The 25,399-nt window shown below is 46.9% G+C and overlaps 1 protein-coding gene across 1 annotated transcript; it reads right to left on the reverse strand.

Moving 5' to 3' along the window:
* Positions 1–7,458: 7,458 nt before the first annotated feature.
* On the reverse strand, positions 7,459–18,277 carry ABO (ABO blood group (transferase A, alpha 1-3-N-acetylgalactosaminyltransferase; transferase B, alpha 1-3-galactosyltransferase)). The gene is made up of 3 exons (XM_015421595.1): positions 18,243–18,277; positions 17,702–17,836; positions 7,459–8,167 (listed from the first exon to the last, which is right to left on the reverse strand). Exons 1-3 carry the CDS (start codon positions 18,275–18,277, stop codon positions 7,459–7,461), a joined length of 879 nt encoding a protein of 292 aa, XP_015277081.1.
* Positions 18,278–25,399: the final 7,122 nt, after the last annotated feature.

The raw sequence follows: 25,399 nt of genomic DNA on the forward strand, positions 1-25,399 counted from the left end.
AGAAGCCATGGGCCCCTGGCAGCTGCCCCACTTTAGAGCATGCTGACGCCAGCCCTGGTTGAGGTAAATTTTCCAACTGGCTTTAAAGAGATAATCCGTCTTGAACTCTCTTAGTAGAAATGGGAGTGTCTAGAAATTCTGAAAGTTTATTGTACTCTGTAAGTAATCTTGGGTTCTATTTACACAAGGTTTATCAGATTGGTGCATCCTTTGAAAATACTTTGTAAATACATCTGCGGTTTCTTTAACACTATTAGTTAATAATTCTTCAGAATCACATTGAACCAGAGATGTCATCTTGTTTCTTTTTCTGAGCAAGTAGTTGATGTGCTTTGTGTTGGATGAGGCAATGTCTGGTGTACAAAGACGAAGACCCTGAAGGAGGCAGAAAGGCAATTAGGACAGTGAGGTCAGCACCTTCTCTCCATGTAAGTGTCATTCCTTGCCTGTCTTCAGATTGCTACTCTTAAGGCAATTTCCCCCTTCTCGGAAGTGCCACACTTGGTTTTACTCTCTCTCTCTCAGCTAGAGATGTAGTCAGGAAGCTATCTCTGTCTCTCCTCTTTCCAATCAGGTATGTTAATTTCTAAATAAACCTTTATCTACTCTTTAATCAGGTTGTGCAACGTTGCTGTGTTAATTACTTTTCCAACAGGGTTAATGGGTCCAGATTAAGTGCATCTCTGATTAAAGGTAGAAAGATAGCAAGAAGCAATTTGGCATGAGCAGGCAAGAATAAAGGAACAAGGATGGTGACCTGCTGTGATGCACAGCATGGTCATTGGATAGATAGGCTCACGAAGTGCAACTACCTCATCTGGACAGGAAAAATGGACCCATTGTCAGGGTCCTTAGTCAGGTTACTCAACACAGGGCTTCATGAGAAGATAACTGTTTATTGGTAAAACCAGAAGACATATGTACAGCTTGTGTCAGGAATGGCTGACAATATTAGGGCCTCTGACTTATACTAGAATCAAAATTCCCCCTGGTAAGCATAAGTCAATGGATACAGGTCGCACGCGCGGGCAAAGCAAGCAGGCAAAGCAAAAGCCGTTAGCTTCCCCTGGGTTTTGGGAGGTCTACAAGGTCAGGCATAAGATAACAGTTGGTGAGCCAGGGAGAGCTGAGACAGAAAACGGGAGGGCACCCCTCCACATTCCAGACCCATGACAGGGCTACCTGACACCCATCTAATTGAAAGAAGACTGTTATCCAGACTGAATGCCCAGACAAAGGTGCAGAGTAACAGACTGCATGAGACACCAAGAACGATGAGGCAAGAGGTGCTATTGTTGCGAGTTTAACAGATGGGTATTAAGAGTCATACTAAAGGCTGTTGCCACACACACTAAACAATCCACTCACTCTCAATCCACTTCCAGTGCACTTTCCAACTGGATTTTACTGTGTGAACTGGCAAAATCCAGTTGGAAAGTGGATTGAAAGTGGGTTATTTAGTGTGTGTGACTGCAGCCTAAAATGCCAACGGCTAAAGCTGATCCTGAATTGCAGAGTTTGCATGTAAAACCCTCCTTAAGGAGCCAGCTGTATCTTCAGAAAAGATTGTTTAGCATAAGAACACAGGAAGGTGGGAACCTCCAACAACATTTTGACAAGATGCTAGAACCGGTTGAGCAAGTGAGAGCTGCAGGAACGGAAATTCCAGATGAGGATATGCTGGTGTTAATTTTAATCAGCTTGTCAGAATCATATGAAAATATAGTTTCTGGGATTGAATCTAAGAATGATTTGCCCCTCCAAAGCGTTGTTAATCAATTGGAAAGAGTCATATGTGGAGAGCTAGCGGTACGGCAAGGGCGACGGGCGGTTTCTCAGGTGGTTCCTGAGACGCCCAATCCTTTTTCGTCTTTTAGAGTGCTTCCCGGTCTCGGGGAGCCTCACCAGTTCTCCTGGAGGGAGAGCTGGTGGCAGGGGGCTTTTTGTTGGCCCCTCCCCGCTTTGGCATCGCGGGGGAGTGTCCAATTCTGCCCTGAAGCAGGGACGAAGAGAGGGGTGGAACATGGTCTCCATGTTTTCCACGCAGCCCTGACCATCCGTTTTTTTTAAACTGCTGTTTGTTTGTTTTTTCTTGGAACTATTACATCATAAAAAGAAGGATTTGCAAGATCAAGAGATTACTCGGAAGAGCGCCGGATTATAATACCCCTAACAACCAACTTCAATATTATAGAAAACGGCCATGAAGCGAGTAGAAAGTGAAAGGATTTTCATTGCAAAAGAGGAAGGGGTAAGGAAAAGCTATTCTGTCCTGTTTGAGCTAGTGTGTGTTTGAAGTTGAAGGACAATTCAGGCTTTGGTTAAAAGACTTAGAAGTTAAACTGCATGTTGAAACGTGAAACGTTAAAATGGAGTTGGGAAAGAGCAGTGAGGAATGGGATCCGGACACTGAAATTGTAACTCTCACAGCAGAACAGTTTAAAAACTTACTGGTAAGGGAAATATCACAAGCCTTCAGAGCTGTCTGTAATAATCTTCTTAAAACCTCACAAAATGTGAGTCAGGATATAAGCAATAATGAAGAACAAACCCAAATGACTCAGGTTGCTGGTGAGAAGAGGGACGGCTTTTCGGAAGGGACGAGAGAAATGGCGGATAAACAACCGGAACCCGAGAAAGAAGAGAATCAGGAGATAGATATAGATTGGACAAAATATACAGCAGACCTTGTATTAGAAAAAGAAGATGTAAAAAAAGTCACCACAGTTGCTTCAGAAGAAAAAAAGGCAAAGAGACAAAAGAGAAAAAGAGGAAGAAAAGTATGGGTTAAACAGACTAAACCGAATAGAAGATTGAGGACTAATCATTTGAATTATGGAAGACGAGTTTCAAAGATGGAAATTCATGAATACAAAAATGCAAGGCACCTGGAAGAAGTTGAAAGAAAGATATGGAAAGAATAGGAGAGAAGAGATTAAATTTATGTTCGCTGATTAAAAAGGTTTAAGACTCTGTTTGAGATTTATATGGCTTTTGAAAACATACTAAGAGATTATGCTGTAATGAAGGAAGAAGTGATGTTTTGTAATGAAGGAAGAAGTGATGTTTGTTTTGTTCTTTTGTAATAAGGTTTATTTCATTAATGTGCTTTATAGCCATGAGAGACTGAGATGGATGGTGGAGAAATTTATATGGCTCTTGAAAACATACTAAGAGATTGTGCTGTAATGAAGGAAAAAGCGATGTTTTGTAATTATATATTTTCTGTTTGTGGGTCTGTTTTGTCCTTTTGTAATAAGGTTTATTTTGTTAATGTGGTTTATAGCCATGAGAGACTGAGACGGATGGTGGAGGAGAGAGTGAGGAATTATGAGATTTAGGTGTTGGTCTTTGTTAATTTTTTCTTTTTTCTTTTTGAAGTATACAGTGAAGATCAATAGGCAAGTATATATATTTTAGAACAACTAAGCAGGTAGCAGAGCCTTAAGGGTGCAGTTTCTTGTTCTTTTTGTTAATGTGTAAATGTTGTCTGGAGATTGATAAATATTTGGATGAGACTAACAGTGGAGTAAGTAGTGTTACTTAAGATAGCTTATAATATAAAGAAAACTAGCAGTGAGGTATATGCAGGATTGTTAAACATAAGATATATGGGTTTTGATACCTACTGCCTTTGTTCTCCAATAGACAGATTTACCTTTTGGTTGGGCTAGTTTAAATTGGAATTAGATAGTTCAAACAGGAAATAGAACAAAAGATGCTTAAGTGATTAAAAATAGCTTTACTATGAAGTTTAATAGTATAAATGTCTTTGATATATGAATTGATATGGTGATCTAATATTTTTATATATTTATTTATTTATTAGATTTTTATCCCGCCCTCCCGCCGACAACAGTAAAATGAATTAGTTTTTGAATGATAGAAATAGGGGGAAAGAATATAAAATGCAATGAAAGTGTAATTATCTGTCAATTTATTGAGGATTCTTGCGATGTATTCAACGATATGGGTATGTTTATGTGTCTGAAAATTAATAAATAGATTATTTTAAAAAGAAAGAAAGAGTCATATGCTGCCACAAAGAAAAGTGAATTTAAGAAATCAGAGACTAGCTAAATGGCTTTGAATATAATAACAAAGGTGAGGAAATGAATAATCTCTGTGGGAAGGCACATAAAGAGGAATTGTGCAAAAATTACCCAGAGATAGGCTCTTCCCAAAGCAGGATGGGGGAGAGACTGCAAGAATCTCTGATCAAATTCAGGGGGCAACCCATAAAGAAATGTTTTATATTATCACCAGGAGCCACAAAAAAATGATATATGGTTCATTGACAGCAGCTCCACACAGCATATGTGTGCTGATGAGGCATTTCTTAAAATGCTAGATGAACAAAAGAAAGAGAAATTAAGTGTTGTAGATAGACACCCTGTATGGGCTGAAGGCGTGGGCTCCGGGACAATAAACTGCAAGCTCCCAAATGGAGAAACCCAAGAGGTGCTCATTACAAACTGCCTTTACATTCCAAAGCTGCCCGGCCAGGAAGTCTGTAAAGATTCCCTGGCAGTGGCATATTCAGGCTGCGCATTCAGGCTGTGGAAGCAGCAACAGTTTTGGTACACTTGTGGCTCCTACTGGGGGTGATCGGCACAACATAGGTGCAGTCCATGGCCCCCGTGATGTTAAGGAAGCCCACAAACGGATGAGTGTCAGCTCAGTCTCCTCCATGGGGCCAGCATGGCAACTTTGGAAGCACTGGATCTCTGACAACTGGGACACCTCCAGGACCTTGGCCATGACTGCTTGAAATGAGACAGTGGGTAGGAATCAGTGGGACAGCAGTACTTTTTGTGACATGGGGATGGCCCTGTGGTGCTGAGCCGAGCTCCTCTCTCAGGGCTTGGAGATGGCCACCTGTCCAGGAAGGTGGCATTAGAGAGCTGCAGGGTGCTGATGCAATGACGGTACAGCATTGCTGTGCCACCCACACATATAGTGCTGGCAGGAGGTGGATCAGCCAGGTGTGTGTGTGTAAAAGGCTTAATATCATAAAACGGATGTCCGTAGAGAATGTGACACCATCCTCCCTCTTCAAATAACATAAAGTTGCCCAAAGTACTGTGTTCAGATACTGGATTTAGGCCTGAGGTTTGGGGCTGAAGTGGCCTTGGTCTCCTGATGGAGGATTTTCAGCAGAAAGGGAACAGCAATTACATTTTTACTTGGTGCATTTAGTATTGCAGGCAGACATGCAAAATGTGGGACAGTTCTCGATCACTGCATCTGTAGATCAGAATTCCTTCCTGCCATGCCACTCCTAAAAGGGCAGGCACCTTGCCAGAAACAAAGTTGGCAGCTTCACCTGTTCCCCCTTATGGCTTTTTAAGACATATACTTAGGATGTTCAGGGGTGTACTTGAAAATATATAATGAACAACTAGTAAGGACAAAGTAAGCGTACAGGCATTGGACAGAGACACACAGGGTGCGGTCAGATGGCGTGTTGGGAGCAGTTTAAATTGCTCCGGCCCTGATATGGTCTTTTTTAACCTGGAGAATCACGATCACACTCACCTCCTTGCTCCAGATCGCTGCGCTGTTGTTTTTCTCTCTCTCTGTTTGGGCATGCACACAGGCAGCCATCTGTGGAACTAAAATTTTCGCGCGTGCACGGAACAGCGATTTCCTCTTCAACCCGACTGCTGTAACGCTTCCCTTTAAACGTTTACCTCCGAAAATGGCTTCCGTGAGATCCCAAACTCATCTAAAGGCTAAAACTAGGTACCATTTAAACATCGCTTTTAATAACCCTGTGGTGGACCTCCGTCTATGCACACTCTGCCAACACTTTTTTAAAAATGGCGGGCAAAAAGCAGAAGCCTAGGGCATCTTTCGAGCAGGGAGGGGGTTTAAACTGGAAGTGGCTCAACACTGGAGGCACGATCACACAGGGGGGAAATGCGGCTGCAACCGGAGAATCAGGAAAACACCACTTGAGGACCTGGTGTCAAAATACTCCTGGTTAAATCAGTTTTGAGCCGGAAAGCGACAGCTGGGGATGGGAGGCAGATGTTGACCGTGTGATCACGCAGATAAAATCCATTTCTGAGGCGGCCCAAACGCAGACTAAACGTCCCGTCTGAATGCACCCACACATTCTGGCTCGCTCTCTCTCATACGAAGAAGCCAAGATTGGCTGTGGCACCTCAGGAACTTGCAGGGCTGTGTGAAAAGCCTTCTGCCTGAAACTCCAGAAAGACTTTCCATAAATGCTACACAAACACACACGGTCCAATGCCTTAAAGAGCTTTCTGAGATGCACAAATCCTTTCCTTTACTTTTTCTCCATCTCAGCAAAAGGTGTGTGCCTCTAAAACGAGCTTGCTTCCCTCCCCCACTACTTGAACAAATCCTACCCCAACTGCTAATAGCTACAGAAAAAGAGAGAATGGACTTTCTGGTCTCTGTTGTTGTTCAGTCACACAGTCGAGTCAGACTCTTCGTGACCCCATGGACCAGATCACGCCAAACCTTCCTGTCTTCCGCTGTCCTCTGAAGTTTGCTCAATTTCATGTTCGTTGCATCTATGACACTGTCTAACTATCTCATCCTTTGCCGTCACCAGGAGATTGCACCCCACCCAAAGAAGTATGGCAAGGGGGGGGAGGGATAGGTTGTTTCCAACTGGAGACAAATGCTGACTATGAAACTGACTCCTGCCTGAACATAAGAACAAGAACATGAGAAGCCATGTTCAATCAAGCCAATGGCCCATCCAGTCCAGGACCCTGTGTCACACAGTGGCCAAAATTCCCAGGTGCCATCAGGAGGTCAACCAGTGGGGCCAGAACTCCAGAAGCCCTCCTGCTGTTGCCCCCCAAGCACCAAAAAACAGAGCATCACTTGCCCTATACTTCCCTCCATACCTCCTGCTTCCCTGTCAGTCTGCCAGTCCCAGAGGTGTAGCCATGTTTCAGTGCAATCCTATGGAATCCATCCTATTGGAAGGACTGGGCTTAGACTTTGCACTATTGCACTGTTCATCTATGCCACAAAAAATCAGCACCTTAAAGGCTAACGTTCACGAAATAGTTTTCATGGACTGGAGCCCACCTTTTAGAATGTATCAGGTGGATCCCTCTGCTAATGGTTATGAAGAAGAAGGACAGAATAAATTTGGAACACTTTCTCCATGGCCTCTGTCCACAGAGGATCCTTTCATGTACCAGATGAAGGTGCTCCAGCCCATTAAAGATCATGCTAGACTCAAAATGTTTGTAAACTTCAAGGCAGAGGCCTGTGTCTCTAGTCTGATGTCCTCTGCCTTGGGAGATGTCTGAAAAGTGGGGTCACCATGTCCCAGTTAGGAGGCTGTTCCACTTTGCCCTCATATGGACCTTACTTGACTAAAGACACCTTGTAACTACAAGCTTCTTTTATAATAAATAATGATATTTTATTTCAGATATTATTCATCCTGCAGAAAAAGTCCAGCTATAATTTCACATGCAAATGTCTTTTATTTCTAATTGCACTACGGTTCTTGGGGATCTCAATAAATCTCTTCTTCTTGAGAAAACGTGGGTTATAGCGTTCACCAAACCACAAATATTCTGGGGAAAGTATTTTTGTTGGTTTATGGTACACAAAATACTTGTTTAGGTGGCTCTCTTCCTGCCAAATGGCCTCCATGCTTTTGTTTTTGTCGGCCATGATAGCTTCGTGGCACTTCTTGCTGAGCTTGTACACTTCAGCCGCAGTTCCTCCAAAGAAGCCTCCAGCGTAGTAAAAATCACCCTCATCTTGGGGAATGAAAGCTTCAGACTCGGGACGACGTTCATAGGTGAATGCTTTGCGCTCAGAGGGGTAAAAAGCTGGGTGAATCGTGCCAAATACTTCGCTCAAAATCTCTACTCCAACATGGTCACTAAACCACATGTCTACATCGACACACACCAGAAAGTCAACTTCATGGATAAAGCGCTGTTGAATGTAGTGACTGATCATCTCCATCCGGCGCATGGAGATTTCTTGCCACCTGGGGTAATTTTGGACTCTGAGAGGGACTATCTCCCTTCCAGCTTTGACAGTTATGTTAGGAACAGCTTCAGGCCTATCCATGAAGATATAATACTTCACTCTATGCCCAACCATGAAATAAGTCTCTGCAGTTTCTAGAAACCTCTGGAGGAAGACGACATACCTAGAAGAAACAAGAAGGCTTTTATCATTAGTTATGGAATGAATACAAAAGTAAACTGTCCAGACTCAAGACAGAATTTTGAGTCATAAATGAAGCAAATTTTACACATTTTTGTTCAGATAAGAGACAGGAAATTGTCTGACACCATTAGTGACCCGATCTGAGGGAGAAAGGATCCATTGTGTATTATTTCTTTCTGCAATGTTGCTCCAAGATGCCAATGATGTTTTTCCAAGATGCCAAGATCCAGTAAATATAGTAACACTTCTAAAGGTATCATCATCACCATCATCTTCATCATCAGTTGTAACTGATGAAAGCACAGAGGAGATAATGATGTGAATGACCTCTCCTGTCCTGAGATCTTACTGCTGTGGCCACCAGCACTTTACAGTTTTATTGCACTTTTACAGTGCAGTACTAAGCAGATTTATATATTCTTCTAAACCAACAGAGGCCCGACCTGGATGGCCCAGGATAGCCCGATCCAGTCTGATCTTAGCGGCTAAGCGGGACTGGCCCTGGTCAGGACTTGGATGGGAGGCCACCAAGGAAGTCAAGGGTTGCTCTGCAGAGGCAGGCAATGGCAAACCACCTCTCAACCTCTCCTGCCTTGAAAACCTCACAAAGTTGCCAGAAGTCAGCTGCCAGTCGACGGCACTTTCCACCATCACCAAATCACCAGAAGTTGACCACCTTACAAGGGTGTTCTTCTGCTTCAGGTTGCCCTGCAATAGTTCTCAAAGAAAACAACTCCTGTCTCAGAAGTCAGGACCAGGTGACACCTGAGTGCGGGGCTTTCTCTTCACCTGGGCAACCAGAATTTATGGCTTACGATGCGTAGTGAGAACAGAGGGCATCAAGGGACAGGATGTAAAATGCCCTTTCTACCAGGGATTTCTTATGTTACCTCAGTCCACATAACTACAAATTGGGGGGGGCAGCCTCGGCCCCAAAAAGGAGGCTTCAGGTCAAATTCCACAAGGCAGAGTCCACAGGGTACAAGAGGCTGGAAACCCCAGACCCACCCTGAGAACTCACTCACAGTCATTCCTCACTTGGGTACCTCCTCGTCTCCTACGTGAGCTGGTCCTGTTATAGATTGGGAACGCGGCACCGTGCAGAAGGAGCTCTGACCTTCCCCCACCTCCAGTGTTACTTGGAACACGAATGGTCCAGCAGGGAAGTAACAGTTCCCTTTTGTGCCTGGGGTGCCTGTGAGGGGGAGGCACTAAAGCTCCTTCTGCACAGTTCTGTAGTCCCAATCCAGAATCGGAACATCATGTGCAAGAAGCAATATATGACTGTGATGGAATTTACAGTTTGGGTCCCAGTGGGTGCGTTCAGACGGGGGATTTACAACGGTTAGGGAGCCGGTTCCAACCGGTGTACTTACGGGCGTTCACACGGCAAACATCTGCCTCCCGTCCCTAACCGTTGTAAATCCTTTTACACCGTTGTACTCTGCCACTAGGTCCGAAGTGGTGGTAAACAGAGAACAACGGTGGCTTCCGATACAAACCGGCGTCTGATCGCTCTCCACCGGTGATAAACTGCACCGGTTCCAACCGGTGCAGTTTATGTCGGCAGAAAGGCCGCGTCTGAACGCACCCAGTATGTGACATCCAGTTTCTGAAAATCAATCTTCAGTGTCTAAAACTGCCGGAAGAACTGCCATAATTCTGCATGGCACTGATGTTGCTGGACTGGCTTGGACCATCGACAGGACAATTTCGCCCTAATGAAACGATCGACACCATTTTCAGAGACCATCTTGTTGTATGGAGCACTTTAATTGTCTTTGTTGTGACTTAATAGCCTTTAAAGTTTTATATTGTTTGTATATATGGGCTTGTGCCCCCATGTAAGCCGCCCTGAGCCCATTCGCGGGGAGGGCGGGGTAAAAATGCAATAAATAAATAATAAAATGAAGGCAGTTCCTGGGTAGAAGGCCTCGTGGGGATACTTTGCATGCCACATGAGAAAGCTGGGATAATAAGAAAGCTCCACTGACAAATGAGGCTGCCTACTGCATGGGTGTGATCACACTGACAGCTTGGCACGATATGGCATTGCCTCTAATTATACTAGTTTAAAATGTTGCGGGGCATATCATCCAGAGAGCAACAGCACACCTTGCTGCGAGTTACCCACATGGCCGTCTCTTGGTCAAGCATCCACATGACTGTAGCACCTCAGCCACAGAGCAAGTTGCCTGCCCCTTTTTTAAAATGCAGGTGGGCTCATATGTGCTCATGCATGCACATATGCACTCATGCGCATGTGCACTCATACTCATATAGGCAAAAATAAAAAACACATCCCAGCAGCAGAAACAGATCTGCAGGTTCAGACCACCAATCCATTTTGCATGTGCTCCTCCACACTCAGGCATCTGGCCATGCACAATGAAAGCATGGGGAACGAAAAACACCACTTGTGATGTGGTGCCTTTTCAACCCAGCTCCAAGTCATCCTACAGCACGGAATGCCTGACAGATGTGGCTGTGTGACTGCACCCATTTGATCCGGAGGGAAGGGGTGGCTATGTCAGGCCAAACTGCTCATGTGATCACACCCAATGAGTCAGTGTTTTGGCCTGACAACCTTTCAATCACCTTGGAGACACGGAAAGTGATTCTGCCATGAAATTGCTGAGCGGTCAGGTTAGAACAGATAAAAGGAAGTACTTCTTCACCCAAAGAGTGATTAATACATGGAATTCACTGCCACAGGAGGTGGCGGTGGTTACAAGCATGGACAGCTTCAAGAGGGAGCTGGATAAACATATAGAGCAGAGGTCCATCAGTGGCTATTAGCCACAAGGTATAGATAGTGTAAGGTTCCACAGCCAAACAACTGAGTACACGCTTATCATAAGGTTATACTTTATTGCCAGAGCTATAGAGGCAGTAACATCGTCACTGTTAGGAATGTCTATGTTCCTACAAGCATAATGTGATATAGGGTATTCGTATGCAAACCCCCCCCCCATCCCTAGGCCAATTGGCCTGACTCCCGCATGCGGGAGAATGGGGCCCCAGGATGTTAAAGCTGAAGCTGGGAATCGAAACTAGTCCCATAGGTAATTGATGGGAAGACACTACACAGGCAGCCTACAAGGTCAGAGATAATAAGGAACGAAGGAATGCAGCAGCAGTTGGTACACAGGTCAAGCAAACGCACTCCTGTCCATAAACATCATGGCAGCATAGCTGACACCAGGTTGACATACCTCGCAATACAGGTAGATTGGGAGGCAAAACAACCCTGGAAAAAGGTCCACTAGGACTGGGACTCCTGCCCAAGGCAGCCACCTTGCTTTGGCAGAGCCAAATGCTTTTTTTTTTTTTTTTTGCATGCCATTCCACCAAATAAAACAGTTTTCCACGTTTGAGTTTAGAGTCCAGGATCTTCAAGATTTCAAAATGTTCCTCGCCCTCGATCATGATGGGGGGGGGGGAACTGGCTGAGATGGGTGCCATGGGCTTGAACCTGAAGTCCGTTTCATGAGGCTGAGATGAAACACAGAATGGATATTGCTCAAGTTCTTGGGCAGATCCAAGTCCACAGCCACTTCATTAATAATCCGTTTTACTTTAAATGGTCCAATACATTTCCACCCCAGTTTATGGCTGGATCGCAACACTTTAGTGTTCTTAGTAGACACATACACCGAATCCCCAGGCTGCAGAGCCCAACCCTCCATTCTTCTCTTGTCAGCCTGAGTCTTATAACCCTCCTTGGTCGCATTCAAAGTCTTGCAGAGGAGCGGCCAAGAGTCCTTTAGGTGTTGACAGCATTGTGCTGCATCCCCTGTCCCCAACTCTGTGGGCCCCTTCAGGAAAGGCACTGGGGGGCTGTCATACCCATACAACGCCTTAAAAGGGGACATCCCCGTAGATGAGTGACATGTGTTTTTATAGCAAAACTCGGCAAGGGGTAGGAGATCCACCCAATCATCTTGTTGATAGTTAGTGAAGCGGCGCAGATATTGCCCCAAGGTTTAATTCACCCATTCTGTCTGTCCATCGGTCTTGGGGTGATAGGCACTGCTTAATGCTCGTTTGACTCCCATAAGCTTCATAAGCTCCCCCCAGAACCGGGAAACGGATTGGGCCCCCCATCGGATATATCTTTGGCTGGAAGCATGTGTAGACGGACCACGTGGAGCAAGAAAGCTTTTGCCAGTGCTTTTGTCATGGGTAGGGAAGCAAACAGGACAAAATGTGCTTGCTTAGAGAATAGATCCATGACAACCCAAATGACCGACATAGTCTTACTCGGGGGCAAATCCGTAATAAAATCCATGGAGATTGCCTCCCACGGATGACTCGGAGTCGGGAGAGGTTGCAGCGGTTTGCCCAGTCTGGATTTACACATGGCACAAGTTTGGCATGACTTTACAAACGCTGACAAATCCTTTCGCATCTGTGGCCACCAGAGTTGTCTTTGCAGCAGCTGCGAGGACTTATCAAACCCGGGGTGACCGGCCAATTTTGAGCCGTGCACCGCGTTCAATACTTCCCCCCGCAGGGAATTTGGGACAAAATGTTTATTGCCCCAGTACCAACACCCATCCGGTTTGACTTCCAGCTCCCCCTCTGACTCCACCTCCACCTTGTTGCCCTCCGAGAAGGCGGAGATAAATCTACTGTTCCAAGGTGTCCCGCCTGGTGAGGCAGGGGGGTGGGGACTGGGTCCCAGCTGCATAGTAGGTGAGGATGGGCTGGAACGGCTGCACGTAGTCACCGCCCCACCGAGCTGTGAGGGCATAAACATAGAGTCTAAAATCAATTCCCATTGGCTGTTGTGTTGTGGGAGGCGGGATATTGTGTCAGTGAGGGAGTTCGCAGACTCAGGGAAATTATGAAGTGTAAATTGGAACTTGGAAAAGAAATTGGCCCACCGCAGCTGTTTGGCGTTGAGGCTCCGGGGTGTTTTAAGCATTTCCAGGTTCTTGTGATCAGTCCAAAGTTCAAATGGGACTCGCGCCCCTTCCAACCAGTGCCTCCAGGTAGCAAGTGCCAGCCTGTTCGCCCCCGCCTCTTTTCCCCAAACAGACCAGTTACGCTCAGTGTCATTAAACTTTCTTGACACATAAGCTAGGGGGTGTAGTAACCCGTCATCCCCCTCTTGCAGGATTGCTCCCCCCATAGCTACGTCTGATGCGTCGACTTGGACTATGATTTTTTTTTTCCATCGGGGTGGGCTAGGATGGGTTCTGATGTGAACAGGGATTTAAGGCGTTCAAAAGCCTCTTGGCACTCCTTGCTCCAAGCCAGCGCCGCCCCCAGCTTGGCAGCCTCAGGACCCTTTCCTTTCATTTTCAACATCAGTGAGGGGCAAACTGATTTGTGCAAAGTTGGGTAGGAAATTTCTGTAAAAGTTCGAAAAACTGAGGAAGGAATGTAATTGGTGGTGGGTGCAGGGGGTTTCCCACCCCAGCACATTGCGGACCTTCCCCGGATCCATTTCTATACCCTTATTCAATATCTGATACCCCAGAAAGACAATGTGTGACTTGTGAAACTCGCATTTGGAAAGTTTCGTGAACAGTTTGTGCTTATGCAACGTCATCAGGACTTCCCTCGCCAACTTCACGTGTGACAGGAGGTCGGGGGAGTACAGTAAGATATCATCCAGATAAATGAGGGCCCCTTTAAACAGATGCTTGTGCAACACTTTGTTAATCAAGTTCATGAAGACCCTGGGACCCCCTGAAGACCGAATGGCATTACGTGGTATTCGAACTGGCCAAGGGGTGTGTTAAAGGCATCCTCTGGGATGCGGACCCGGAAGTATAAATCCCGGAGGTTTAGTTTCAAAAAGACTTTCCCTTTAGCCGCTTCGGCTAGTAAATCCTTGATGAGGGGCATGGGGTAGGCATTAGTTGATGACACAGCATTTAAGCCCCGATAATCCGTGCACAGTCGCAAGCCTCCATCTTTCTTTTTTCAGAACAGCACCAGGGCCGCAAAAGGGGAGGAGGCTGGCCTGATGAAACCACTTGCTAGGTTCTTATCAATCGGCCCCATCGCATAGATGTGCACCTTAGGCAATTTGTGCCCTGGCAGCAATTCGATACTACAGTCTGAGTGCCTATGGGGGGGGAGCATGTCAGCTTCTTCTTCTTCAAAGACCCTAGCCAAGTTTCGGTATTCGGGGAGAATGGATTGTAATTCCTCTTGGGCTTTCCATGAAAGGTTGTGACCCCCACTGTGGGTTCCATCGGTGCGATTGGCACCGAGGGGAGATGAACTGCACCTTCCCCTCATTCCACAAAATGTACGGGTCATGTCCATGCAGCCAGGGGCTCCCTAATACCAACGGGAACCTGGCTGCGGGGTGATCACAAATGGACGTTCCTCCCGGTGATACCCCGTCCCCACCCCCAATGGGACCATCTCAAATCCACACGGCTCCTTCATCGTGGACCCATCCATTTGGGTGAAAATTAGGGGGTCTTGCAGTCTCACCACCCCCACTTCTAACCCTGTTACTAAGGATGGATTAATGAGGTCCCTCTCACACCCTGAGTCAATAAGGGCTCTCACACGAATGTGGGTTCCTTGGGTCGGGTTAATAATAGTCACAGTCACGAAAAACAGGGGGGGTAGCTGCTCACCGCTCTTGGCGCATCCAGGATCGGGCCCTGCTGCTCCGCGCCACTCACAGCAGTACCTGGCCTTTTCCTGCCAACTTGTTGCCTTCGTCCTCACTGGATTCATCCCAGATTTCTTATGGGGTGACCTGTAGCGCTTTTGCGAATTTTGGTTTCCCTGCTGGCTTCTTCGCTGGTGTGCCTGGCCGTGCCTTGGCTGGTTCCGATTGCGCCAGCTTCCCCAGGCTTGATCCCCTGAAGTTGGCCATGAAATGGCCCCGTTCCCCACACTTTAGGCAGAGCCCTTGTCTCATCCGTTGCTCTCTGGTAGACTCAGCCGGGCATGCAGATTTCACCTTCAGTTGGAGGGAGTTGGGCTTTCCTCCCCATTTCACGGATCTCTGGGTTCAACCCCAACCGGTACAACTCCACTAAGACCTGATCCAGCCAGTTTTGGACCTTGGCCGCATGCAATTTAAACTCCGACAAGTATTCTCTCACTGACCGCTTCCCTTGCTTCAGGGTGCGTAAGAATGCCCTCACTTTGGGCCCGGCATTCCGATCTTCAAACTGGGCCCACATAAAAGCGTCCAGGCTCACTAGCTCCGGGCCCCTCGCGTTGTGTAATCCCACATACCACACCACGGCAGCTCCTCGTAACTGGGCAGAAATAGCATCCACTCGACTGCTGTCGTCAGGGAACAGGTGGCCCCATCTTTCCACGAATTTCATCACTCGAATCACAAAATAGGACAGTTCCTCCGGGTCCCCGTCAAACATTGCCTCGATCAGGTCCTTCAGGCCGTGGTGCAGGGGACCTTTTGGACTGCCTGGCTGTGGCACCGGGGCTGGCCCCTCCACTGGCCCTGGCACGTCCGGAGGTCCCAGCGGTCCCGGTCTTTGGGGTGCTGGTTCCAGGGGTGCTTGTCGAGGGGGGGAACAGCAGGAGTCGGCTGTTGTGCCTCTCTCTCGGCCCTTAGGGCTTGCAGCACCATCTCTGGGATTTCCTTAATTACTTCCTCAAGTTCCCGTCTTAGTTGGCGCCTGTCCCGCTCCACCGCTTCCAGGCGGTGAGCCAACTCGAGTCCCTCGTCAAGGGAGGTGCAGCTGCTACACGTCTTGGAACGGTCCATCACCCATGCCCCGGCCAGTGCTTCCAAGGCTCCCCCAAACGGGGGAAAGTCACCTTTGGATGCAAAGCCCACATCAAACCGGCTGTCTCTCTGGGGCCCCTGCGTGAGCACGTATGTTTCTGCCGTTGAATCCAGGATAAATTGGCCCCACCTTAATGCACCTGGTCGATACCCCTGCCCGGGCAATTGCCTTGGTCCGCAGGGGGTCAGGAAAAGGTGAGCTGAAGTCATTTTTGGTACGGTTCCGTGCCCCAGAGCCTTCCTCGGGGTAGTCACCGGTGGCGTAGTAGTCACTGGCACGTCGGTCTGGGTGGTGGGTATTTCCTCCCCAGTTGTTGTGGGGATAGGTTTCTCCTCTTCGTCGTTCATCTCGGATTGAGAGAGGCACGTAGATAGAGAAAGTGGATTCCTAACAGAATGTAAGGTTCCACAGCCAAACAATTGAGTACATGCTTATCATAAGGTTATACTTTATTGCCAGGCAGTAACACCTAGGAATGACTACATTCCTACAAGCATAATGGGATATAGGGTATTCGTATGCACACACCCCCATCCCTAGGCCAATTGGCCTGACTCCCGCGTGCGGGATAATGAGACCCCAGGCTGTTAAAGCTGAAGCTGGGCAACCTACAAGGTCAGAGATAATAAGGAATGAAGGAATGCAGCAGCAGTTGGTACACAGGTCAAGCAAATGCACTCCTGCCCATAAACATCATGGCAGCATAGCTGACAGATAGGAACTACACAGGCTGGGGCAGGTGATGCACTGTATTCTTGGTGCTTGGGTGGGGCAACAGTGGGAGGGCTTCTAGTGTCCTGGCCCCACTGCTGGACCTCCTGATTGCACCTGGTATTTCTGGCCACTGTGTGATACAGAGTGTTGGACTGGATGAGCCATTGGCCTGATCCAACATTGGCTTCTCTTATGTTCCTATGCCGTGTCTCTATATCATTCAGTTAGCACCACGGCTACCCCACCATAAGACAGGGGAGTGGGGGAGAGACCAGCAGCAGAAAGAATAAAGCTTCATACTCATGAAAGGTCAGACTCCAGAGAGGAAGACACCTAACCAGTGTTCCCTCTAACCTGAGTTACTGTGAGTTAGCTCACAGTTTTTTAAGCCTCTGGCTCACACATTTTTGCCTTAGCTCAGGAAGCAGAGGTCATTTCGGGGGGGGAACGCGGGGGAACGCAGTTCCCCCGGGTGAGGTATGGGGGCGGGGCACATGATGAAGCCCCGCCCCCTGCTTCCGGCCGCCCCGCTTCCGGCCCTCATTCAGCCAGGAGGAGGCAGAAGAGGGTAAGTTGCTCCCTCCCTGCCTCTCCCCACCCCTGCCTGCCTTGGGCCAGGGAGGGCCTTCGCGGGGCTTCCTCGCACTCCCGCCAGCCTTGCAGGTCCACCGCCGGGCCCCTCATGGGGCTCGGCAGTGGAGCTTCAAGGCAGGCAGTGGCGGCCGGGACCGTTGGGGGCGGGGTGTGTGGCCTTATGACACATTTCCGATGATGTCAGGGGGTGTGGCCTTATGACACACTTCCGGTGATGTCAGGGGGTGTGGCATATGCTAATGAATTATACTAATGAGTTCCCCTAGCTCTTTTTCTACGAAATGACCCATGTCAGGAAGGATGGCTCTAGAGCAAACTAATTTATGCAACTGCCAAATTGCTCGCTCACAGCTTTAATGCCAGCAGCTCACAAAGTAGAACTTTTGCTCACAAGACTCCACAGCTTAGAGGGAGCATTGCACATATCCCCCACTGCTTGCTTCCCTCTCCAGTTAAGCCAGGCTCACTTTTTGATAGCAAACACCGTCAGTCCAATGGTTGCGTTCCTTTGCCTGAACTGCTCATTCAAGATATCCAAGTTGAAGGTCCCTTCCCAAATAATCGGGGCAAGCCAGGGAGTCACTGTAAGGACGTCGGTTCTCCTGTGGGGAAAGAAGACTTCTTCAGAATCACATTACGGAGCTGCACAGACAATGCCTATATTTGTTTGCTTGTTTCTACTCTTCTTTTCCTCCCCAACGGGAGACCCAAACATCTCCTTACATCATTTTCTGCTCCTCCATTTTATCCTCCCATCAACCCTGTGAGGCAGGTTAGGCTGTATCTGACTGGCCCAAGCAGTCGCCCAGCAAGCTTGCACGACAGGCTGAACATTAGAACTCGGGTCTCCCAGATTCTACTCTGACCTCTACACCACACTGACTCAGAAGACAACTTTTTAAAAACTCTGTAGTTATCAAACTTTCCCCAGTGGGGCTGGGGCAGAATTCACCGGGTGCCCAGAACAGCCGTCCTGGCAAATGTTGAGCCATTCTGGGCATTACTTACGGTGGCTTAAAGATGTGTGGCTTTGAGTAAACCATTCTGAAAGAAAGAGAGAAGATGGGTTTTAGGAACAGTTCTCCATAGACTGAAGAAAATCCCTGCAGGCTCTTCTGCAAAATTATTCTCAGCATTATGGGCTACATTTCAGGGCTATGTCTCCATTTCAGAGACTTTGCCAGTAGCAGTGGTAAGGACAACTGGGGACTTGGTGGGGACTCAGCGCCATCGAGGGTTTCACCGCATGATCAGCTCCAGTGTAGAAAAATCCCAGCAGGAACTCATTAGCATAATAGGCCACACCCTGACAGCGCAGGTCATTGGCATATTAGGCCACACCCCCATGCCTTCCCTCGGCTTGCCTGGGTGCCCCGCGGCTGCAGGGAGCCCAGGCAAGCTGGCCCTTGGGACAGTCTGGGGAAGGCATGGGGAGGCCTGGCCTGGCCTGCCCGCCTCGGAGCCACAGGGGGTGTCGCTCTCCAGGCCTTCCCTCCGTAGCCACACACGCAGAGGTTTTGACTGCAGTGGGCATGGCCAACTCTGAAGCCAGCCGGAACTCCGTTCCTGTGCTTTCTTGCCCCTGATCAGCTCCATCACGGCTCTCAGAAAGGCAGGCTCTGAAGGGGGCAGGGGCAACAGCTGGCTGCATTAGCAGTCCGTCCTCTGAGGCCACGTCCCTGATTCTAGAAAGCTGTTCTTTAGCCCGGAAAGATCTTTGGCTCATAGGACATTGTGTGAGTGTCCCTCATTTCAGATGCCAAAATGCCAAGGTATTGAACAGTAAACTCTGCAGTAGTCTTCCCTTACTTAAGGTCTGCCAACAGTTCTTCACAGTGAATGGGGAATGCCTGGCTGTATTGCCATGACCAGAATGGTCCGGGCGAGTCCAATCTTAAGAGAGGCTGGACGCTTAGCAGGGTCAGCCCTGGCTATGGGAAGGTCCAGGGTTCTCCAACTCAGTGCCCGTGGGCTCCATGGTGCCCGTCAATACTTCCCTTGGTGCCCACCAAGCTTTTCAGAAAGTGGGCAAGGCCCTTGTAAGGCATGGGAAGTTTTTGGCTTGTTGTTGTTGTTGTTCAGTCGCACCGTCGAGTCCGACTCTTCGTGACCCCATGGGCCAGATCACGCCAGGCCTTCCGGCTGCCCTCATCCAAAATGGAGGGGTTTTACAGCGGAGGCTCAGGCGGACCGGCTGTACTTCAGGCTTTACTTCTTCCCAAGAGTTCCATTTGGCACCTCCTCTTGAAGAATACTTTATTTTGTTTTTTATAATAAACAGAGTAGTATATTTGGTTGACCCCAATATGAGCACCCTACAAGAATGTGGAAAAAAAGATCTGCCATCTTCCAAAATGGCAGCTACAGCTAAAATGGCTGCCTCTGCAAGTAATACAATAGTGTATTTGGCTTGATCAATCTCAAAAACATATTTTTTGACACCAAGATGAGCATCCTACATGAATTTTAAATATCAAAATAACAATATCTGCCATCTTGGAAAATGGTGGCTATAGGAAAAACATCCCAGCATTGGAATGTCGACCAAAGAAAATTTCAGAGCCATAGTGACATGACTTCTGAGACACACACAAACAATAAAATTCTCTGTTCATTTTTTGGTGGGGGTCTGTTGTGGATCCAGGACTAAAGAAATCTGAGGGAAATCTCTTAACCCTACATCTCACACAGTGTATTGGAATATATTGTTTCAGAAAGCGAGAGACTGAGAAGCAGTTTCACTTTGTCAGTTTCTGGCTCTCACATGCTGTTACGTATGTATAAACACCAACACCATATTTTTAACAGCAAAACCATTATTTCCCCTTCCACGGAAATAAAGTGTTTGTTACTTCTGCTCTCCTTCTTGGTTCTCACAAATGAAGAAGGTTATTCCATCTTAATTACCAAGGCAGGAGACAGGTGAAGTGTACCTCTCCACAGTCTGCTTGAGGAAGGCAAGAAGGTACTTTTAAATATTAGTACAATTTCCCTCATGGGTGGTTAGCCTGCAGAGAATTTTCGAAGTACTATTATTTAGTAATCCTGTGGGCACTTGGTTATTTGAGTTTGTCCTGTAAAGGGGGAGTGGGTAAGGAGAGTTTGTCTTCAAATTCCTAGAAAGAAATAACACGCTACCAAAGGAACATTTTAGGGTTTTTAAGCATCCTACATTCTCACAAAATAAAAACCCTCATGGTTGCTCCCCACTCCATTTCACTGGATTTTTAGAACTGATCAGTTGCATTTTAAAAATGTCACTTAATTTTTGCTATCTAATTAGTCTCTTAGGAGCTGCGGTGGCTCAAGTGGTTAAGACGCTGAACTGCAGGCTGTGGAAGGTCAGTAGTTCAGCAGTTCAAGACCTGGGTGCCGCATGATGGAGTGAGCTCCCATTTCTAGTTCCAGCTACTGCCAACCTAGCAGTTCGAAAGCAAGAAATTGCAAGTAGATAAATAGGTACCACTTCGGTGGGAAGGTAACAGCGTTCCGTGTGCCTTGGTGTTTAGTCATGCCGGCCACATGACCACGGAAACGTCTTCGGACAGCGCTGGCTCTTCGGCTTTGAAACGGAGATGAGCACCGCAACCCTAGAGTCGGACTCGACTGGCTTTCAAGCAAGGGAACCTTTACCTTTAATTAGTCTCTTGCATTGTTTTTCATTGGTCTTGTTTGATTCTTGCCCTAAATTGGGGTATTTTTTTTGACCTTTTTCATCATTTTGAGATCTTGTATCCTTTAGTATTTTCATTATAATTAGTGAGAAGCAAGGTATAAATATTGTTGTATTAAATACATGCTATCATAACAATGTAATGACAAATGGAAGGCAAGGAATAGATGCATGGCGGGTAGTCAAGCACTTTACATCACACACAGCTTTAGGGTTGCCGGGTCCCTCCTGGAAACCAGTGGGGGAGGGGGGGACTTACCAGTAGAAAGGCGGAAGTGATGGCATCATGCCTGCGACTTCCGGCTGTCAGGTTCCACAGCCAAACAAAGGAGTACATGCTTATCATAAGGTTACACTTTATTGTAAGAGCTATAGAGGCAGTAACATCATCAATGTTAGAATTAATTTATGGCTATCTAAAGTATGGGAATATTTTTTATTAGAAACCGTTTCCATTTTTAACACGAATGATCAAAATGAATGTGAACTAATGAACCCAACTGGTAAATGGTATCCGATTGTGGATAAGTTAACCTTTGAGTCTTTTGATTGGAAAGCGATTAGTGCAGCACAATACTCATTGTTATTAATAAGCTAGCAAACTTCTATCAGTATTTGAGTAAGTCAAATTGGAAGTCTGTATACACACTGACATATATATGAAAAATTGTTAAAATGTTGTTTGAGAACCTGTATTTATTTGTTATGTTCTGAATTAAAATCTAATAAAATATTATGGTTAAAAAAAAATCTGTTGAGGCATATTGTATATCCAGTACTACATTGTTTATATGTTTTAATTGATTTATATGTTCCTAATTTTAATTGTAAATCTGCATTGTGTGCAGATCAGTTTGTCTGGAACCTGCCCTAAGAGGGATATAAATGTAATAAAATAAATAAATAAAATAAATAGACTTGGGGGGAAGAGACCTTTCAGAGGTGGCTTGGCATTGCCTGCCTCTGTATCATGCCCGGAATGCCGCAGCAGTTGGTACACAGGTCAAGCAGATGCACTCTTGCCCATAAACGTCATGGAAGCATAGCTGACACTGGGTGATGCTTTAGTATTTGGACAAAAACTCTTTGGTAAAACCTGGTCCTACCATAGAGTTTTTACCCAAATACCAGAATGTTGCCCGCAAGTCACTGGCATGATGACATTGCTTCCTGTGTGATGCTGGCAACGTGGCCTAGGCCGCCTTCTTTCTACTGGTAAGTCCTCCCCGCCAGCCAGCTGAACGGGAGCTGGGGGGCAGGGCCTGGCAGTGGGGGACCCCCACCTCCTGAATTGGACCAATAGTGCATGCAGCTCAGAGGTGTCTCCTCTGACTGGTAGCAGCCCTCCAGGGTCTTGGGTGCAGAAAAGTCTGCTATCCGAGACTGTTTTAGCCAATGAGGTCAGTGATTGCATCTTTGAGCATGCAAGGCAGGTGCCTGCCACCAAGTCATGGCCCCACAACCTATGCACATTCTGCCTTTTGAGGGGTTGCACCGGTGACCCTCAGGAGGCAGCAGCTCTCTGATGCTGGAGGTCAGAAGGTTTTTTCCCAACTCCACAATGCAAGACGCCAGAGACTCCGTCTGGTACAAAGCATGTGTGCTACCATACAGTGACTGCACTTTCCCATGTTCAAACGTGAGCCAATGTAACACAAAATGGTACCTTGGTAACTCTATTTCTGGTAAACCATCCAAGAGATCAGTCCTGTTTCTGTAGAAGGAAAAACTGGAGAATACAGTGAACGCAGATAAATTGATGTCACAGTAACCATTCCTCAGACTATAAAACAAGTGTTTAGCTTTCTAGTTGCAGGATCTTTCCCTGCTCCAGAACCCAAGATCCTTGTAAGTGGAAATGCTGACGACTGAGGTTGATGCCTTATGCACACAAAGCATGCCCACCACCTCACGCTCATGGCCCTCCCCGAGTTCAGATGTGAAAAGGGTAACCCAAAACTGCACCCAGATAGCTCTGTTTCTGGCAAACCTGATTTTGTTTCTATGGAAGGAGAAATTATGGAATCCAGTTGACACAAAAAAGTCATAGTAATCATTATTCAGAATATAAAACAATGTTTCGCTTTAGTACTGTAGTTTGTCAGCTGTAAAAAGACAGTACAATTCATTTTAACTGAATGAAAGTTCATTTTAAAATATTGTTCATTTTCCCCACTCTTAAGGCTTGTTTAAAATCTGCCTCTCGGTAGCCCCATTTGAAACCCATCCCGCCTGGAGGCCCCTGCACCCGGGCACTTATTTATTTATTTATTGCATTTATATCCTGCCCATCCCATAAACGGGCTCAGGGTGGGTTACAACAGTTCAATAAATACAATAAAATTTAAAACACGTTAAAACATATAAAATCAATAATCATGCTTGCCATAGGGAGAATCCGGCCCATTGATGTAGCTAGATATGGCCGGTTATCAGTGGGTGGGAGACCACAGCCTTGGGGGGGGGCTTATGTGGACGCCCACTGCCTTAGCCAAAGGCCTGGTGGAACAGCTCTGTCTTGCAGGCCCTGCGGAATTGCATAAGATCCCGCAGGGCCCTGATCTCAGTTGGGAGCATGTTTCACCATGTGGGGGCTAGGGCAGAAAAAGCCCTGGCCCTGGTCGAGGCTAGGCGGACATCCTTTGGGCCAGGGAACACCAGGAGATGTTGACTCTCAGAGCATAACTGTGACGACCCCTTAATTGGGGAGGTCTGGTTTTACTTTAAAATGTTTTGTTTTACTCTGTATATGGCTGCCACCAGGAAATTTTAAGGCTTTCCAAACCTTTATAATATATATTTCTATCACTGGGTAGGTATACCGAGGGTCTAGGCTTTCATGAAGGTCTATGTGGTCTGAGGAATATTCTTTCCAGAGCTGGTATACTTGAATGAAATAAAATGTATTTAAATAAAGCGTAAAAACGAGGGTAGAACATGTAAACAGTACTGGGAATGATTTGAACCATTGCTTGGTGTCTCTCACAAGCTTCTCCTTTACTGACAGGGAGGTTACAAGCAACTTTGTAACATAAACTCAAGGTCATGCAAGTTCACTGTTTCTCTCCTTCAGACTTCAGAATGCACTTAATTTATCAACTGTCTTATTCAACTCTAAGACATAGAACTTAACAACCCACACAGGGAAGCTTCTTCTCTCTCATACATAGCTTAACTGCCCTTGTTTAACTGACTTTTCCAACTGTCCCAACTATAACAGTCACTCCTGATAGACATTCAAATCATCCACACAGCATCCATTCCAAAACCCCTCCCCCTCTCTGTCACTCACCAATCATATCACTTGCCTGAGTCCAGCACTCTAGATTATCATCACAGCCATGCAAACCAAACTGTTAAAGCCACACACACACAGTTAAACATGAAATCATTACAGTAACGCTCTCCAAGGCATATATGGTATGTTGGTCCCAGGCCGTATGAGGCCGTATAAGGCATTGAAGGTACCTCTGTGTTTCACATAATATTGAGATCCTCCTGTTCACCCAACGCCCTTTAGATGTCTGCCTGGAATAAAATAAAAGCATCCTTTTTTACACGCAGAATGGTATGAATATCTCCACTCTGGCCATCACAAACTGAGCAACAAAGTAACAGGTCTAGTCAGTTACCTTCGACTTTATGATTGACATCAATTCAAGGCTGCCTGGCTTTCGCTTGTGATAGGTTGGGGTTGCAAGCTGTTTTCCTAAATCATGGGCTCTTTACACAGAGTGGGGAGTCAGCTACAGAAAGGGCAGGGAGAGAAAAATCAAACAATCCAGGGGCACCTGAAGGACTCACCCCACATTTATTTCAATGTAACCTCCTGTGAGTCATTTCTGATGAAGTGAGCAAAGATTCACAAAAGCGCTGGCTGAAATAAAGTTAGAACAAAGTTTGAGCCCTGTGGCACCTTTCAGACCAACAAAGTTTTATTCTAGGTGTAAGCTTTTGTGTGCATCGTGCATGCACACTGCCACGGGACTCAAACTTGGTTCTGCTGCTTCAGACCAACACCTGGAATAAATGTTGCCAGTAGGGCTGCCAGAGCCAGTGTTCCCTCTAAGCTGAGTTAGTGTGAGCTAGCTCACGGTTTTTTTTAGCCTCCGGCTCACACATTTTTGTCTTAGCTCAGGAAGGAGGGCTCCAGAGCAAACTATTTTATGCAGCAGCCAAATGGCTCACTCACAACTTTAATGCCAGGAGCTCACAAGGTAGAATTTTTGCTCACAAGACTCCACAGCTTCGAGGGAACATTGGAGAGCCCCCAGGGGGCGGGGGTTGGCCCATTTTAGGAGCCCCCAATCTGTCGGCCTGGATCCGGTCAGCAGGGGGAACCCCGCCTCCAAAGTGCCTGGACCGGGTCAACATGCCCAGTGCAATGACGGCACCCAGAGGTGACGTCATCGTGCCAGGCACGTTGCCAGGGGGACATTCAAGCATTCGGCCTGAAAACTCTAGCCGAATGCTAGAGCATCCCCCCCGGCGA

The sequence above is a fragment of the Gekko japonicus genome, unplaced genomic scaffold (assembly GCF_001447785.1).
Source record: "Gekko japonicus isolate JY-2015 unplaced genomic scaffold, Gekko_japonicus_V1.1 scaffold1642, whole genome shotgun sequence".
NCBI lineage: Eukaryota > Metazoa > Chordata > Lepidosauria > Squamata > Gekkonidae > Gekko > Gekko japonicus.

Excerpts from the sequence above, each read along its gene's own strand:
- ABO (XM_015421595.1), bottom strand. The coding sequence starts at position 18,277 with ATGGTTTACTCAAAGCCACACATCTTTAAGCCACC. Across the intron at positions 17,837-18,242 it reads CCACACATCTTTAAGCCACC|GAGAACCGACGTCCTTACAG; the intron begins GTAAGTAATGCC and ends CTTTCCCCACAG. Across the intron at positions 8,168-17,701 it reads ACGGTGTTTGCTATCAAAAA|GTATGTCGTCTTCCTCCAGA; the intron begins GTGAGCCTGGCT and ends TGTTTCTTCTAG.